This window comes from Vigna unguiculata, chromosome 7 (genome assembly GCF_004118075.2).
Source record: "Vigna unguiculata cultivar IT97K-499-35 chromosome 7, ASM411807v1, whole genome shotgun sequence".
Lineage (NCBI taxonomy): Eukaryota > Viridiplantae > Streptophyta > Magnoliopsida > Fabales > Fabaceae > Vigna > Vigna unguiculata.
In genome coordinates this window covers 2,689,316-2,704,100 of record NC_040285.1, presented here as the reverse complement: position 1 = coordinate 2,704,100, position 14,785 = coordinate 2,689,316, and the positions used below count along the sequence as shown (strand labels likewise).

At 32.7% G+C, this 14,785-nt stretch overlaps 1 protein-coding gene across 2 annotated transcripts; it reads right to left on the bottom strand.

The window, feature by feature from the left end:
- Positions 1-12,835: 12,835 nt before the first annotated feature.
- On the bottom strand, positions 12,836-14,785 carry LOC114192091 (zinc finger A20 and AN1 domain-containing stress-associated protein 8-like). 2 transcript variants are annotated; one of them, XM_028081671.1, is made up of 4 exons: positions 14,672-14,785; positions 14,435-14,480; positions 13,922-14,048; positions 12,836-13,749 (listed from the first exon to the last, which is right to left on the bottom strand). In XM_028081671.1, exon 4 carries the CDS (start codon positions 13,733-13,735, stop codon positions 13,217-13,219), a length of 519 nt encoding a protein of 172 aa, XP_027937472.1. In that variant the 5' UTR covers positions 13,736-13,749; positions 13,922-14,048; positions 14,435-14,480; positions 14,672-14,785; the 3' UTR covers positions 12,836-13,216. The 2 variants fall into 2 exon arrangements, with proteins under 2 accessions (XP_027937472.1, XP_027937470.1); XM_028081669.1 differs by lacking the exon at positions 13,922-14,048 and having other exon boundaries at positions 14,672-14,783.

Genomic DNA, 14,785 nt, shown 5'->3' with positions numbered 1-14,785 from the left:
CAATGATGTGTATGGTTTTTTTAAATAACCTATTTTTACAAGTTTCTCGGGGAAGACATTTGAATAAAATAAAAAAGGTTAAATTCAAAATTAATCTCAACCAAACACATATATATAAATATTAAGGAATTGTGATAATTGCAAGTGTACCTTCTGATTGTAAGAATATATTCTCTTAAACTCATTTGTTGCATTTCTGAGATTTCCTTCACATAGAAACTCACCTACGATTCGTGGTATAATTATGAGATGGAGTTAATTTAACTACTATAATTGAATCAATAATCCATATATAAATTTTGTTGTACTAAAAAAAAGCATAAATTTAATACACCATCACATACTGGAAAATTTGTATATGCAAACTTGCCCCATATCTTAATGGCAATCAAATCGTGAGCTCTTGCTGCTTCAAGTTCATCCTTAAATCCACCTACCAAATCCAAAGCATATGCATATACTAATTAAGTAAGATTAGTTGTACCAAATCTCCATCAATCATTATCCAAATCAAAATGAGAAAATGTTTTAATTTATTACCTTACAAAAAACATGTATTTAAAGAGATCCAAGTTAATGCAGAGTATAGTTAGCTTCATACAAGTTTTAAGCACAAGAAACTTGAATTATTTGAATAAGAGAAACTTGAATTATTTGAATAAGAAAAATGATTTTTTGACAACTTTTTCTTACAATTTTAGGTGTTATTTTTTAAGTGATTTTCCATTTTTTCATTCTCAATATTCCAAAACTACTTAAAAGATGTCACCTCATATTATAAGAGAAAATTATTAAAATTTAATAATCAAAATATCATCGTCCTATGAATAACATGCACATTCAACATTTTGAAAGGTGTGTAAATGGAATTAACAAATTTTGATTTTAAATATTCACTCTCTTCTCATCAATACTCCTTCTTTTACCTCACAAAATCTAAACAACTATGAAACTCTACCATCATCCAACAACTAAAATACTAATTGAAGTCTAACAAAATTCTCTAACCCTTCACTTACGTTTGAGCAAAACATTCTTTCTAAATCTTAATTTCTACTTTTTTTTATTTCTATTTAAATTATTTAAGAGGATGCATATTCATCGGTTAACTTTTCTTAATTAAAATCAAATACTTTTTTTTTTCAAAATACTAAATTCAGATTCGTTTTACGCATTTCTCTTATTAATTCCCTCTTTTCACTTCTCTAAAACTCTCCACTCCTACACTCTCTCAGAAAATTAAACTCATCATTTAAAATAATCAAAACCAAACACAAAAAGAAGAATATTGTTTTTACTCACCAATATAAACTGCAGAAGTTGATAAAGATCCAAACGTACAACATGACAAAAACATTAGTAAGATTTGAGGACAAACAAAAACAAATTATATATATTAGAAGTGAAAAAAGCTACACATTTCAACCTGTTTTTCCTCTCTTCCCAGTTGTCTTGAGGTCCTTATCCCACACAAAGGATTCGAAACGTCCCTTACACCTATGCCAAAACGAATCATATGTATATGAAAAAAAAAAATCTAGCATATGAACATAAAATAACTTAAGGAATGATTTTGAATTAAAAATGGTATAAATATTTTATGTGTGGATTGGACTCGTATATCATATCATTAGTGTTGATTTTTTCTAATGATTCTCTGTCGAAAGACCGATATTTGAGATATTAATCTTATTGATTTCATGTATATATACAAGGGTAATAGATTCTAAAATACATTGTTGCTGATAAAAACAAGTAATAGAAGAAACATATACCTTGTCACTCCTCGATACATTGAGGTTGTTTTCTTGAAATTCCGTTTACGATATCGTTTTTGCTTAACTTGTTCTTTTACTCCGAACTCAATTGTTTCTGAGGCAACCACCCTGCTCAGAGTTTAAGAACATAAAAAAACAAGGTAACATAAACTAAATAAAAGACATGAAAATTGTAGAGTGTTAAGTTGCTGAGACACCAACCTGGTTTGTTGTTGTGCATTTTCCATTGCTATTAAGTTTGAAGGAAATTGGGTTCCCTGAACTGGAATCAGAACTTCATTTTTTGTGAAATTTAGGGTTACAGAAGAACTATTCCACAAGCCTCGAGAACTTGTTCCACGTTTAGGGTAACGTGGCTCTGATTTCTGGGTTCGTTTTGTGGTGCTGATCAACTTGGAGGGTTCCATAGTTGTTTTCTGAAGCAAATTCTTCTTGAATGAAATTCAAATTGTTTTAGATCTGTTTTTGAGCTAAAATAGATATAATGTTTAATTACGGTTACATTCCTTCTTCTCTCTATACATGGAATGCTGGACTTCACAAATTTTTGTCCTTTTTATGAACTCTGAACTCTCACTCACATGGCGTTATTGTTAAATTTTAATCATTATGTTTATACACAAATTTTAATGTAACTTTACTTCTTAATTAATTAATGTTTAAGAAGAGAGAGGAATAAAAAATATTTTTGGTGTTTTAACTCTCGCCTCTGTTATAGAAGTTAAGTAAATTACACCAATTACACGTGAGGTTTTGTGAAATTATGTGAATACTTTATGTTTTTTTTTTCTCTTTACATACATTTACCTTCTTTCAAGGTTTAAAAAGCAATATTTTAAATTACACAAACGTTTCAATTGTAGGAAATTATGATTGTGCATATAGTTAAGGTAAAGGTTAAAAAAGCAGATTTTCATGTATTTGCACTAAATTTGAGGAGTAATTTGAGCAATTTAATAAAAAAAAGTTTCACCTAATGTAAAAATTGAACACGAGAGGATTGCTTTCTCTTCTTGTAACTTCTCTTAATCAAATTTAAAAGAACTGTTTGCTATTTTCTATGTTATTTCAAAATTCATAAAATAACGAGTATTTTCAATTAAAATATTACATTAATCTATTGCTTAATTAGTTATGCCCTCCATCATTCTTTAGCAGTCTTTGTAGCGTTAGAAAAAGTATTTACTATAGGAAAAAAAAAACTCTCTCATTAGTAGTGATTTTCTATAAAAATAAAAGAGGAATGATTTTCTGATCTTATTTTGTTATAAATTTTCCTAAAACATAACTCTCTTATTTTTTAAAATAGTCTTTTTTTTCATGCATATGTCAGTGAAAAGCTAAAATAAATTTATTAAAAGATAATTCAAATCAACAGAAATTTATTTTTTTAATTAACCGATTTTTTTTTTAAATTACGATTATGAAATACAAATTGGCTTATAGTTTAAAAAGAAAAAAACTCTAAAATACACTTACTACATTTTTCTACATTAGAATCACTATTTTTAATATGTATTAATTTTTAGAGACGAAAAGAGCATAAATTAGTTTATATTTATTAATTATAAAAAAAATTAAAAAACAGTCGATTTTATTATAAGTTATTCTAAATAACTTATGGTTTTAATAATACCTCTTTAATGTTTTGTTTCTTATAATTTTTAAATTTGATATAAAAATTATAAAGAAATAATTATTCTTTGGAATAAAAAAAACAAGCCTTTAATTAATGAAAAATTTATACCATGACTCTTAATTTTTGACTCTTATCCTTTATTTCTGACGTGACTCAGTGTGAGTCATTGATTCTTTTAAAAAAAAATATAGTACTATATTAATCAATGGTTCACACCTATGGTGCACCCATACTTTCACTTGGGTCACGTATCCGTGTCCGACACGTATATTTATCCGATACTTTTGGATACTTTATCAATACTTATTAATGAAGTATCTAATTTATAAAGTCATAGTATATTATAAAAAAAGTTTTGAATAATGACAAATTTTAGTGATAACAAATATTTAGTCACTATACAATAACAAATTTAGGTACCTATTTAAAAACTAAAAATTATTGACAACTAAAATAGTTCCAAACAATTATAATTAATCTCTACATTGATAATTAAAATAGTTTTTATTATAAATTGGTTTCTAAATTAGTTACTAACATTATCTACCAATGTTTTGACTACCAAAATAAATAGTTTCTAAATTATCCACTAACATTAGCTACTAACAATGATATATTTATTATATTTTTAAGAATTATTGTATATTTTTCAATATTTATATATCATGTATCTATCACGTATCGTATCCTATTATTTTCAATATAAATGTATCAACGTTTCAGATACATGTGTGTCGTATATGATACACGTATTGTATCCGTGCATCATAGGTCCACACTAAGTCACCTCAGAGAGTAAAGAATGTGAGTAAAAAATTGGAAGTCATAATATCATTAATGATACGTTTAGTTACCATTATTAAATATTTAAAATTAATTATCATTTTAAATATATAAATTCATTATCATTATTAAATTTATGAATGAAAAAATCATCATAATTAAATATTTCTTTTGTTTTAGTAAACTACAGTACAGGTTAAATGCATATACACTTGACATTTGAGGCAGTCCTCATTGTTTTAGGAAAATTAACTTTTTGCTAAGCCAAAATATTATATAATTCTTATGAGAGTGACAAAGAAGGTTGATTAATGAACTATTCTAGCTTAATTCTCTGTTGTTTTCAAGTGTTTAAGAGGCCAAATTATGTTTTGGATCACTTCTTCAATTTTAAAATAGTTTTGTCATCTTTGTATTTTGAAAATGTACGTGATTATTAGGATGAACAAAGATTTGGATTTTTTTTAAGTTACGATGTTAGTTCATCTGCACTTCTTATCTTGTATTTCGGATGGACAATGGTTTGATTATCTTTTTTAATTTTTTGTTGAGACTACATAAGTTTCTTTACATCTTTTATATACATCACTATCATTTTTTTTTAAAGATTATAGCACCCCACAGATGGTCTACTGTATTAATTAATTAATTTTTTATTAATAAAAAAATATTATAACTTAATATTCTCTTTTGTTTTAGAACTTATCAATTCACGTTTTTTATTTGTAACGTTATTACATAACAAAATTTAAACAATTTCATAAACAGAAAGTACAATAAAAATGTCAAAAAATTAAAGTTCGTAATGAAAAGTAAAATACTACAAGATAAAATAAAAATTACAAAAAATAAGTTAAAATTAAGATGTTATCCGATTACATTTCTTAAATCTTAGAATGAGAAATGAAGTCTTTTGAGATATTATATGAACTTGTTCCGATTTTGCCGAAGAAACTTCATTTTATTAGATATAATTATAAATAATTAATTTTTAAATTAGATATGAAGCCGAGATAATAATGTACATATCCCCTTTATCTTCATCGCTAAACCCATCTCAATATTTGTCAACATCACATACGTGTCTTGATTTATAGTCTCCAAATATCATCTCAATATAATAAAACTAATGACGATAATTTGAGTGTGATTTCACTCAACTAAAATTAAGTTTGCATGTAAAATAAAGTTCTAAAGACTTATTAAAAAATAATTATTTTTAGTTACAATTAGTTTTGACATTTCTGGAGTTTAACTATAGGTGTCAATTTAGCCTAGCCCACAAGGCTTGGTCTTGGTCCATGTGGGCTAGGGCCAAAAAAGCTCACATTGAAAAAAAGTCTCCATCAAAGAAGTCCACAAGACCAAAAATTCTACAAAAGTCCTGCGGGCCAGGGCCAATTCATAGGTTTTCATCTTCCACATAAAAAAATATTATTTTTTAAAATACATTATTCTTTGTGGGACAAACCCAACAAACCGGACAAGCACGACGACCCGAATAGGTCCAACGATCTGGACCTGCCCGATGATCTTGACAAGAGCGACGACTCGAACGAGCCCGATGATCCAAACAGACCCAACGACTTAAACGAGCCTAACAACCCAAACGGGTCGGAAACCTCAGACGGGCCCGACGACCAGGACGGACCCAACAACACAGACGAACCCAACAACACGGACGGTCCTGAAGACCTAGACGGGCCCGATGACCCAGACGACACCGACAACAAGGACAATCCCAACGACCCAAACGGGCCCTACAACACAGATCGGTCCGACAACCCAAATGGGGTCGATGACACGGACGGGCCCAACGACCCTGACGAGCCCCATGACCTTGGGCGATATGACCTTGACGGGCCCGATGACCCAGACAGGCGCGACGACGCGGACGAGTCCAACGACCCGAACGGGCCCGACGACCGAGACATGCCCGACGACGCGGACGGGCCCGACGACAAGGACGAGCACTATGATCCAGACAGTCCCCATGGTCTAACAACCCGGACGGGCCCGATGACCTGGACGATCCTGATGACCCGGACGGGCCCGACGACCTAGATCGGCCTGACGATACGGACGAGCCCGACGTCCTTGACGGGCCCTATGACACAGATAGGACAACGACCCAGACAGGCCCTACGACACAGATAGGCCTTGAGACACAGTTGAGCCCGTTAAGGTCGTCAGGTCCGTCGATTTTGTTTGGCCTGTCTGCATCGTAGGGCCTATCCGGGTCGTCAGGCTCGCCTGTCTAGTTGCTCTTGTTCGGGTTGTCGGGCCCATATGGGTCGTCGGACCTGTCCGAGTCGTCAAGCTCGTTTGGGTTGTCGGGTTCATGCTGTTCGTTAGGCCCGTCCGGATCATCGGGCTTGTCTTGGTCGTCGGGCCTGTGCATGTTGTCGGGCTCATCCGAGTCGATAGTGATGTGTTGGTTGTCGACCCAGTCCATTTCGTCTGGGTCCTCGGGTCCGTCTGGGTCGTCGGTCCCGTGCTGGTCGTCGGGCCCATCAGGGTCGTCAGGAATGTCTTGGTCATGAGGCTTGTCTGTGTCGTCGGGCCCGTTAGGGTTCTTCGGGCCCTTCCGGGTTGTCAGACTGGTCCGTGTTGTTGGGCCCGTCTTGATCGTTTGTCCCATCTTGGTCGTTGGGCCCATCTTGGTCGTCGGGCATGTCTTGGTCGTCGAACACATCCTAGTCGTCGAGCCCATCCTTATCATCGGGCCCGTCTTGGGCATCACGTCAATCCGTGTTGTCGGGCCCGTCCTGGTCTTCGGGCCCATCATGGTCGTCTGGCCCATCCTTGTCATCGGGCCCGTCTTGGTCATCAAGTCCGTTCGGCTTGTCGGGGCCCATCCGGGTCATCAGGCCCGTTCTAGTCGTCAGGCATGTCTGCGTCATGGGGGCCCGTCTGGGTCCCTTATGTAGTATTATTTAGGGGGGGGCTAACCCACCTTAGCCCTAGCCCTAACCCACTAGAGAGGGGGCTTTGGGGGCTGGCCCATGGGCTAGGGGCAAAATTGACACCTCTAGGTTTAACCTTCATTAATAGTTTGATCTGAGGTTATCTTTTCTCCTGGAATAGTTAGCCTAGTTAAAAGATTATTGAGTTTTCAATAGCTCCTGAATAGGGGTGGCAATATGGGTATGGCTTGTCGGATCGGCCCATAAGCCTGCAAAAATAATGCGGGGCGGGTTAGGATAGTGAACATGCAGGCCCGTAGTGGTTCGGCCCACAAAAGCCCACGACTCATGTGGGCTGGTCTCCAAGCCTACATAAAAAAAAAAAAAAATCTTGCACTTGTATATATTAGTTACGTTTGTTGAGGACTCTTGCATTAACGTTTCAAGTTCTTGTATAAATGGAAAAGACAAGTATTATGTATTTTTTAATATACTAAAATTTGAAGAATACATTGTGTATGTCAAATTACAAATATGAATATGATGAAAATGTTAAATTATCAATTTATCATCCAACTCTCTAGAGTCTTTGCTTAATTTTGTAAATTTCTTAAAGTTTCCCAATTTTTTTAACATTAGAAAGTTTTATCATAAGAATTTAAAATATAAATTAAAAAAAATGGGTTGGTCCACACTTATGCGAGGTGAACCAGACTTTTCAACCTACATTAAAAATGCAGAACAAGATGTGTCAACCCGTAGTGTGCGAACCAAGTGCAGATCGAACCTAAACGAACCGGGTCGACTAACATTCCTACCCCTACTCCTGAAACTAAAATATCTTATACATTAGTGGAGATTATTGTAACCTTCGTTAATAAACTCTCATTAAAATTAATATTTTTTTTTGTGGTGTTAAAGACATTTTAATAAACAAAAAATCAATATTAACGAATGAAATTTTACTTACACTTGAAATATCAAAATTATAACTCAAACATAATGTTAAATACAATATTAACTCTAGAACGCATATCCTTCGTCAGAAAAATGGCTGAGACTATCAAAAAAACTTAATGACGTCTGTTTGGATTTTCAAACTCAACTAATTCTCCCTATTTGATGATGACACTTAATATTTAATTATTTTTAATTTTGATTTTTTTTTTATGAAATATTACCCTTAATTTCAGTTCAATTATTTGCAGCTCTTTATTATTTTAGACATAACATACTAAAATTGATAAAAAGCACATTATATTTGTAGTTTTGGCAGAACTAAAATGAGTATGATTTGCATAAATTTGTAATTTGATAGATTCGACATATTTTTAAAACTAAAGTTAAAATGAAGTTAGAAATAAAATTTAAGCAACTGTATGAAAAAAAAAATTAAGGTAAATAACTCATGTAATGGAATGCTAGAAGCGGTTCTAGAAATTTATCTACTTGTTCTGTTGTCTACTTGATAATGCAATAAACTTATGTGGAAATACTTTTACAAGAAAAATAAAAGAAAATCTATTACTAATTAAAAAACGGCTTAAATAGTCATTTGGTCTTAGTTTTGGTTGATTTTTTTCACTTTGGTCCTATTTTTGAAATTGTTTTCAGTTTGGTCCTACTTTTTGTTATATTTTTTCAATCAAGTCCTTTTTGCTAACACTGTTAAAATAGTTAACGGATGTGAACAGTAACCGCCACGTGTCATTTTATGATTTTTTTTATTTTTTTTTAATTTTTTTTAAAAATTTTTTTAATTTAAAAAAAATGTACACGTGTCAGGCCCATATCATGCCACGTGTCATTTTTGTGATTTTTTATTTTTTTTTTAATTTTTTTTTAAAATTTTATTTTTTAAATTTTAAAAAAATCCACGTGTCAAGCTAATATCATGCCACGTGTCAGAGTCAGTTTTTTATATTCAATTTGATCCCAATATTCGTTAATTGTTTTCAATTTGGTCCTAATTTTTTTTTTAAATTTAACATTTTTGTTCCTCTCTGAGACAAAATTTTATTTGTATATATTAAAATGCATATTTTTGTTAAATATTTTTAATTTAGAATTAGCATTAGTTTAAAATTAAAACGAAAAAAAGCAATAACACCATTAATTTAAAATTTTAAGAGGTTAAAAATATTTAATTTTAAACCAACTCTAATTTTAAATTAAAAATATTTAATAAAAATATGTAGTTTAATAAGAATATTCATATAACTGCAATTAAGCCACATTTATATACAAATTATATTTTGTTTTTGGAGAGGAAAAAAAATACTAAACTAAAAAAAAACTAGGACCAAATTGAAAACAAATAACGAATATTAGGATCAAATTGAATATAAAAATATGATTCTGACACGTGACATGATATTAGCTTGACATGTGGATTTTTTTTAATTAAAAAAATTAAATTAAAAAAAATAAAAAATCAATAATGACACGTGGCATAATATGAGCTTGACATGTGTACATTTTAAAAAAAAAATTAAAAAGATTTTAAAAAAAATTAAAAAAAATTTAAAAATTTAAAAAAATAATAAAAAGAAAATTAAAAAAAAATCACAAAAATCACAAAAATCACAAAATGACACGTGACAATTACTGTTCACATCCGTTAACGATTTAGACGGAGCTAACGGAAAGGAGTTGATTGAAAAAATATAACGAAAAGTAGGACCAAATTGAAAACAATTTCAAAAGTAGGATCAAAGTGAAAAAAGTCGACCAAAACTATGACCAAATGACTATTTAAGCCTTAAAAAAACTTATATATACCGTAAATAAATCAAGATACCTTTGAAATAAATTTTTAATTTTTAACTAATGAAAAAATTATAAATAAATTCATGAAAAATGTGTAACTTAAATCACGATAGCACGACGAATAAAAAAATAGTTCAAAATTAAAGATTTTAAATTATGATCATAATTTATTTTGAAAAATTACGAAAAAATCATCAAAAATAAAACGTGTGAAATAGAATTTTAGGAAGAAGGTGTTAGTACCATTTAAGAGCTCAAGAGAATAACTAATTAAATGTATGAAATATATGTAACTTTTCAAAATATTTAATTTTTCTCCTATTAAGAAAACTGTACACATTATTTAGCGAAATTTTGATTTTAATCTTTTGGAAATTTCATATATTTTCTTTGTAGTTTTGGATTGTTTGAGAATGAGTGTCACAGGCGGCGGTTGGACAACACCAAAACTAAAAGAAAAAAAAAATACTATTTTTAAATCTCTTTTAGTAATTTTAGGTAAAGAATGGTGTATGTGTGAAAGATGTGTATAGTGAATATGGAGTGCAAGGAATGAAATAATAGAACACACCCAACGAGGGAATATTGAAAATCTTTGAAAAAAACAAATTATTTCAATTTTTTTATTTATCATTAACTAAAACCAATTTTTTATTTTTTTATTTTTTTTCAAAAGTAAATTTATTTAAATAGATGAATTTGGATATTGACAACAATGATTCATTCGATGAGTCTTGCATATTAAAATATAGATTCATTCAACTAAGAGTAGAAGTATCACACTAGATTTGATGTCTTTAAGTTCTAGGTGCAGGAATCGACCTAGATCCACATACAAAGAACATTTTGAGAATGAGAACATTAAATGATTTACATATTAAATAAACAAGACAAGATGATAGTAATGTAGCAGAAAAAGATGATATAAAATCAAATTATAATCTCTACACCACTTAATCTATATAATTACTACCATGTATATTACATATATTCTTTATCACAATCCAAAAACCTAAAAAGTAACTATCAATAGATTTTCATGAATACAACACTTGTTATATTACTAAGCACCAGCACTTGCTAGGACATGGTCGTTCATTTTTCTCTTCTTTCCTTCCTTTTTATTTTTTCTTCAGACTGCTACCACATCATCCCAACTCGCGTTGGGGTTTTCTCCTTGCAGTGTCGCTACTGAGGCCACTCTGGCGCTGCTATCACAATGTCGCTCTTATTTCCATTCAATTTCTCTTCTTCCTTATTGTTTTCCTTGTGTTGTTGGATTATCTTATTGTTGTTCTGTGTTGGTGGATTATTTTGTGCTGCTTATGGGTTTTGAATTGTAACAATGGATTTGTGTGTGATAATGGTTGTGGTTGGATACAGTGGAGTGGGGTAAAATGTGAGTATGTGATGAATATGAAGGTTCACGTTATAGCAAAGAAATTACAGTAGTGATAGAAGTAGTCGGTAGGATCACATATGCATATTAGTACGATATTTATCCTAACGAGCAATCATTTTTACACATATTCGAAGGTTCAGACCATACCTTCTAGATTTTCTTTTCTCTAACACTTCTATTCCCTCTTCTATTTGTATTTTCATTCTGATTCGTATAATAAGCGTGTGTGGAATTGTCATACTGAGTATGGCTGTGGATGTATATGAAGAACCTTATATGATAGTGTAAATGAATGATGAGTTTCCAATTGAAAACCTTGAAGGGTTTTTTATTACGAAAATATATTTTAAAAAATGAATATCTCAGCATAATTTCATAAAATATGTGGGGTTATTTAATGGAATGAAGAGTTGAACTTTAAGTAGTATAGTCTTAACTATTGAACTGAAAAAAATTTGAAGTAGATGGTTTCTCCTCACATCTGCAATAAAATTTGAAGTGAACGGTAACAAAAGAAGGGTGAAAATGGTAGTGGAAAAGGAAGTGAGTGATAAGAAACACAAGATATATGGAATCATATCTCTCCCTATTATTGATTCAGAAATGGGGGACAGTGAATGTGTGTAGTGGACACCCAGAAGTCATAAGAAACAGAAGAAAATGATGGATGCTAAAGGCATCTTCTTCACTGCTGAAAGGATCAGAATGCTAAAATATGACCAAGGCCATGCAGATTCCAGTCCCCACCAGTACTGTTAAAAACATTACACTGTCCATAAATAGCACCAGAGTAGTTTCTGACAGTATACTACAAACAAAATTAGACATCAGAAACCTATGATGCAAAACAGAAAAGCCACAGCCAAAATGTTTCACCACTAGATTTTCATATCAAAGAGCAAAGTCTCCAGAATCACATTTGTAAAAGCAAATTGATCCATCAGAGATTATGTTTGAAAACCTGTGTTCTAGTAGTTAACATAGAAAGAACTCACGGAGCAACCAAGAATGATGACAATGCTATGAACTTCACTACTAAAATGGGACAGACTTCAACAACGGTTTTGTCAATTCTCTGTACTAAAAGAAAACCTCTCTTTTAAGCCATGATTGTGTATGCCATCATATTGACAAGATGGAGTTTTTTTTATCTGAACCTTGTTATAGATGCAAGATATGATAAAATACTGAATGAGGGGTAAACCAAGAACAAGGACCAGAAAACAGCTAACTTAAAGATTGAGATATCAGATATTTTTAGCATACAAAAAGATAGATTAACATTTGGTAGGCCTTTGAGACACGCACAAGGGAAGAAAAAGCAGCGTATGATGGAAAATGTTTGACCAAGGTAATTCATATGTAGTTATGAAAAGAGAGATGGGAATGCATGAAGAAGCAAGAAGGAAACAGAGTTACAAAATCCACCTTCCCTAAAAGACCTCACTTGATGGAAGACACATGCGCTACAGTATCAGTTTTTCTGTTTCTTGAGCTATATGTCTCCCATGGAGGAGACTTCCTGCTTCAATTCTATCTGTGCTTTCAGTATTATCAGTTCCCATCAACGCCATTGATTTATTAAAAATAGATAATGTTTAAAGTAAAAGCACATACAAGAGTAAACACCATTGATGCAAGAAAAAGAAAAAAAAAATGCAGACCAACCAGAAAATCAAATTACAAATGAGCCAAAGATGTCCATCAAACCAGCATAAATACTCATACTGTAGCTAACAAGTGAATGCTCACCAATCAACCAACAAGGAATGTGGGTTTTCCCCCAAACATGTGCTAGCTATCATGACATGAAGCAGTATCATGGCATGGATCAGTATAGACACTAAAAGGACACTTCAAAAGCCAGACAGCAAAAATGTGAATTTGCTGAGGAAAAGTGAGACATCCAACTTCATATTTCAACCAGTCTAGTGCATCCCTAGATTTTATCAAGCTTATCAGCCTTAATTGCAGGGTTGGCTTTTGCTATAGCCTCACGACCAACACTCTGATAATCAAAGGGGCAATCGTGTTTGTCAGAATAGCGATGCATTGCACAAAAGAGGTTCCCACATTTGCAGCTGAAACCGGTTAATCCAACACGCTTCCGGCAAGTGGCGCATCTGCTTGGACCTGTCTTAGCTTTCATCTCCAAATTCTGAGCAGAGGATGAATCTCCAGAAATCTCAGCAGAGACTGTCTTCATCTCCACATTTCCAACTTCAACATCCACAGAACCTACAGTCACAGCCTGCTTCCCGCTGCAGCCAGAACCGCCATTCACAATGTTCTCAACCGACGCTGCTGCAAGCTTGTCTTGTTCCTGCTTCAACAGCATGTCTTTGTAACATTTGGAGCACATATTCATGGTGGCAGCCCTTCCAAAGAAGCCACAATTGTTGATGCAAAGAATTGGCCTTTCTGGAGCCTGGCATCCTGTTTCATCGTGAGACTCCATTGTTTTATGACAACCTGCAACATATCAACTCAGCCTCTCTGGAAACTATGTGCACACAGAAAAACCTATTCCTTCACAAAAGATACAAACATTTGCACTATAACAACATAATCTAATACAGAACACCAACAGAGATGAAAGATACCGAATAAACACAAGGATTACAACAAGAACAATATGCAATACCAAAATCGTAACAACACAGATATCACCATGTCAGTAATCCATGTCAATCTCAACTATGAAGAAACGGGACCAACAGTATTGTTCTCATTTGGTCACAACTCCCAACTTTCTCCAAATTCGGCGTGCCCTTGGAACAAAAAACAACAACCACTCAACCCCTCTTGTTTTCAAAACCGTGATTATTTCAAATCAATCAAAAACAAGAAAGAAACAACAAGAACCCACGAAATCTACATGAACACCGAACCCTGAGTTCTAAATCCCAACCAACGCATCAACTAAAACCACTCCACTACCAAGTCAATCATGCAAACAAAACCCAACAACCCAACAAGCAAACTCACGCAAATAATTCCAGAAACGAAAGAACCCCACAAGCCACTGTCAGAAAAATTCAAACTTTAAACCACCATCATCACAATCAACCACCCCACCAAGAAAAAAAGATACCCAGTAATCCACACCGAAAAAGCGATGAAGCAGAAACCAAAAAGCACTAATCAAACTTCTGACCTGCGTGCTCCGTTTCACGGGTGCTGACAGCGTGATCAGGCAACCGCTGAGAGAAGAGAAATTAGAAAAAAATCAGAAGAAAGCGAGACGAAGTGAGAGAAAATAAGAAGAGAAATAATTGCGACCTTTATAGAGGACGAAAGAAGAGCAAAGAAAATTGATGATATTTAAAATTTTAATTAATTTAAAATTAATTAAATAATGAGAATAGAAGAAGAGGAAGTAACAGGAAAGTACAATGTTAAACGCCGCTAAAGAAAGAGCAAAGAGAAGAGAGAATGGGTTAGGTTGGGTCGAATTTCGTGTCAAATAGAAAACGTTCGTGTTTGTTTCTATAAACCTTTTAATCAG

Excerpts from the sequence above, each read along its gene's own strand:
- LOC114192091 (XM_028081671.1), bottom strand. The coding sequence starts at position 13,735 with ATGGAGTCTCACGATGAAACAGGATGCCAGGCTCCAGAAAGGCCAATT.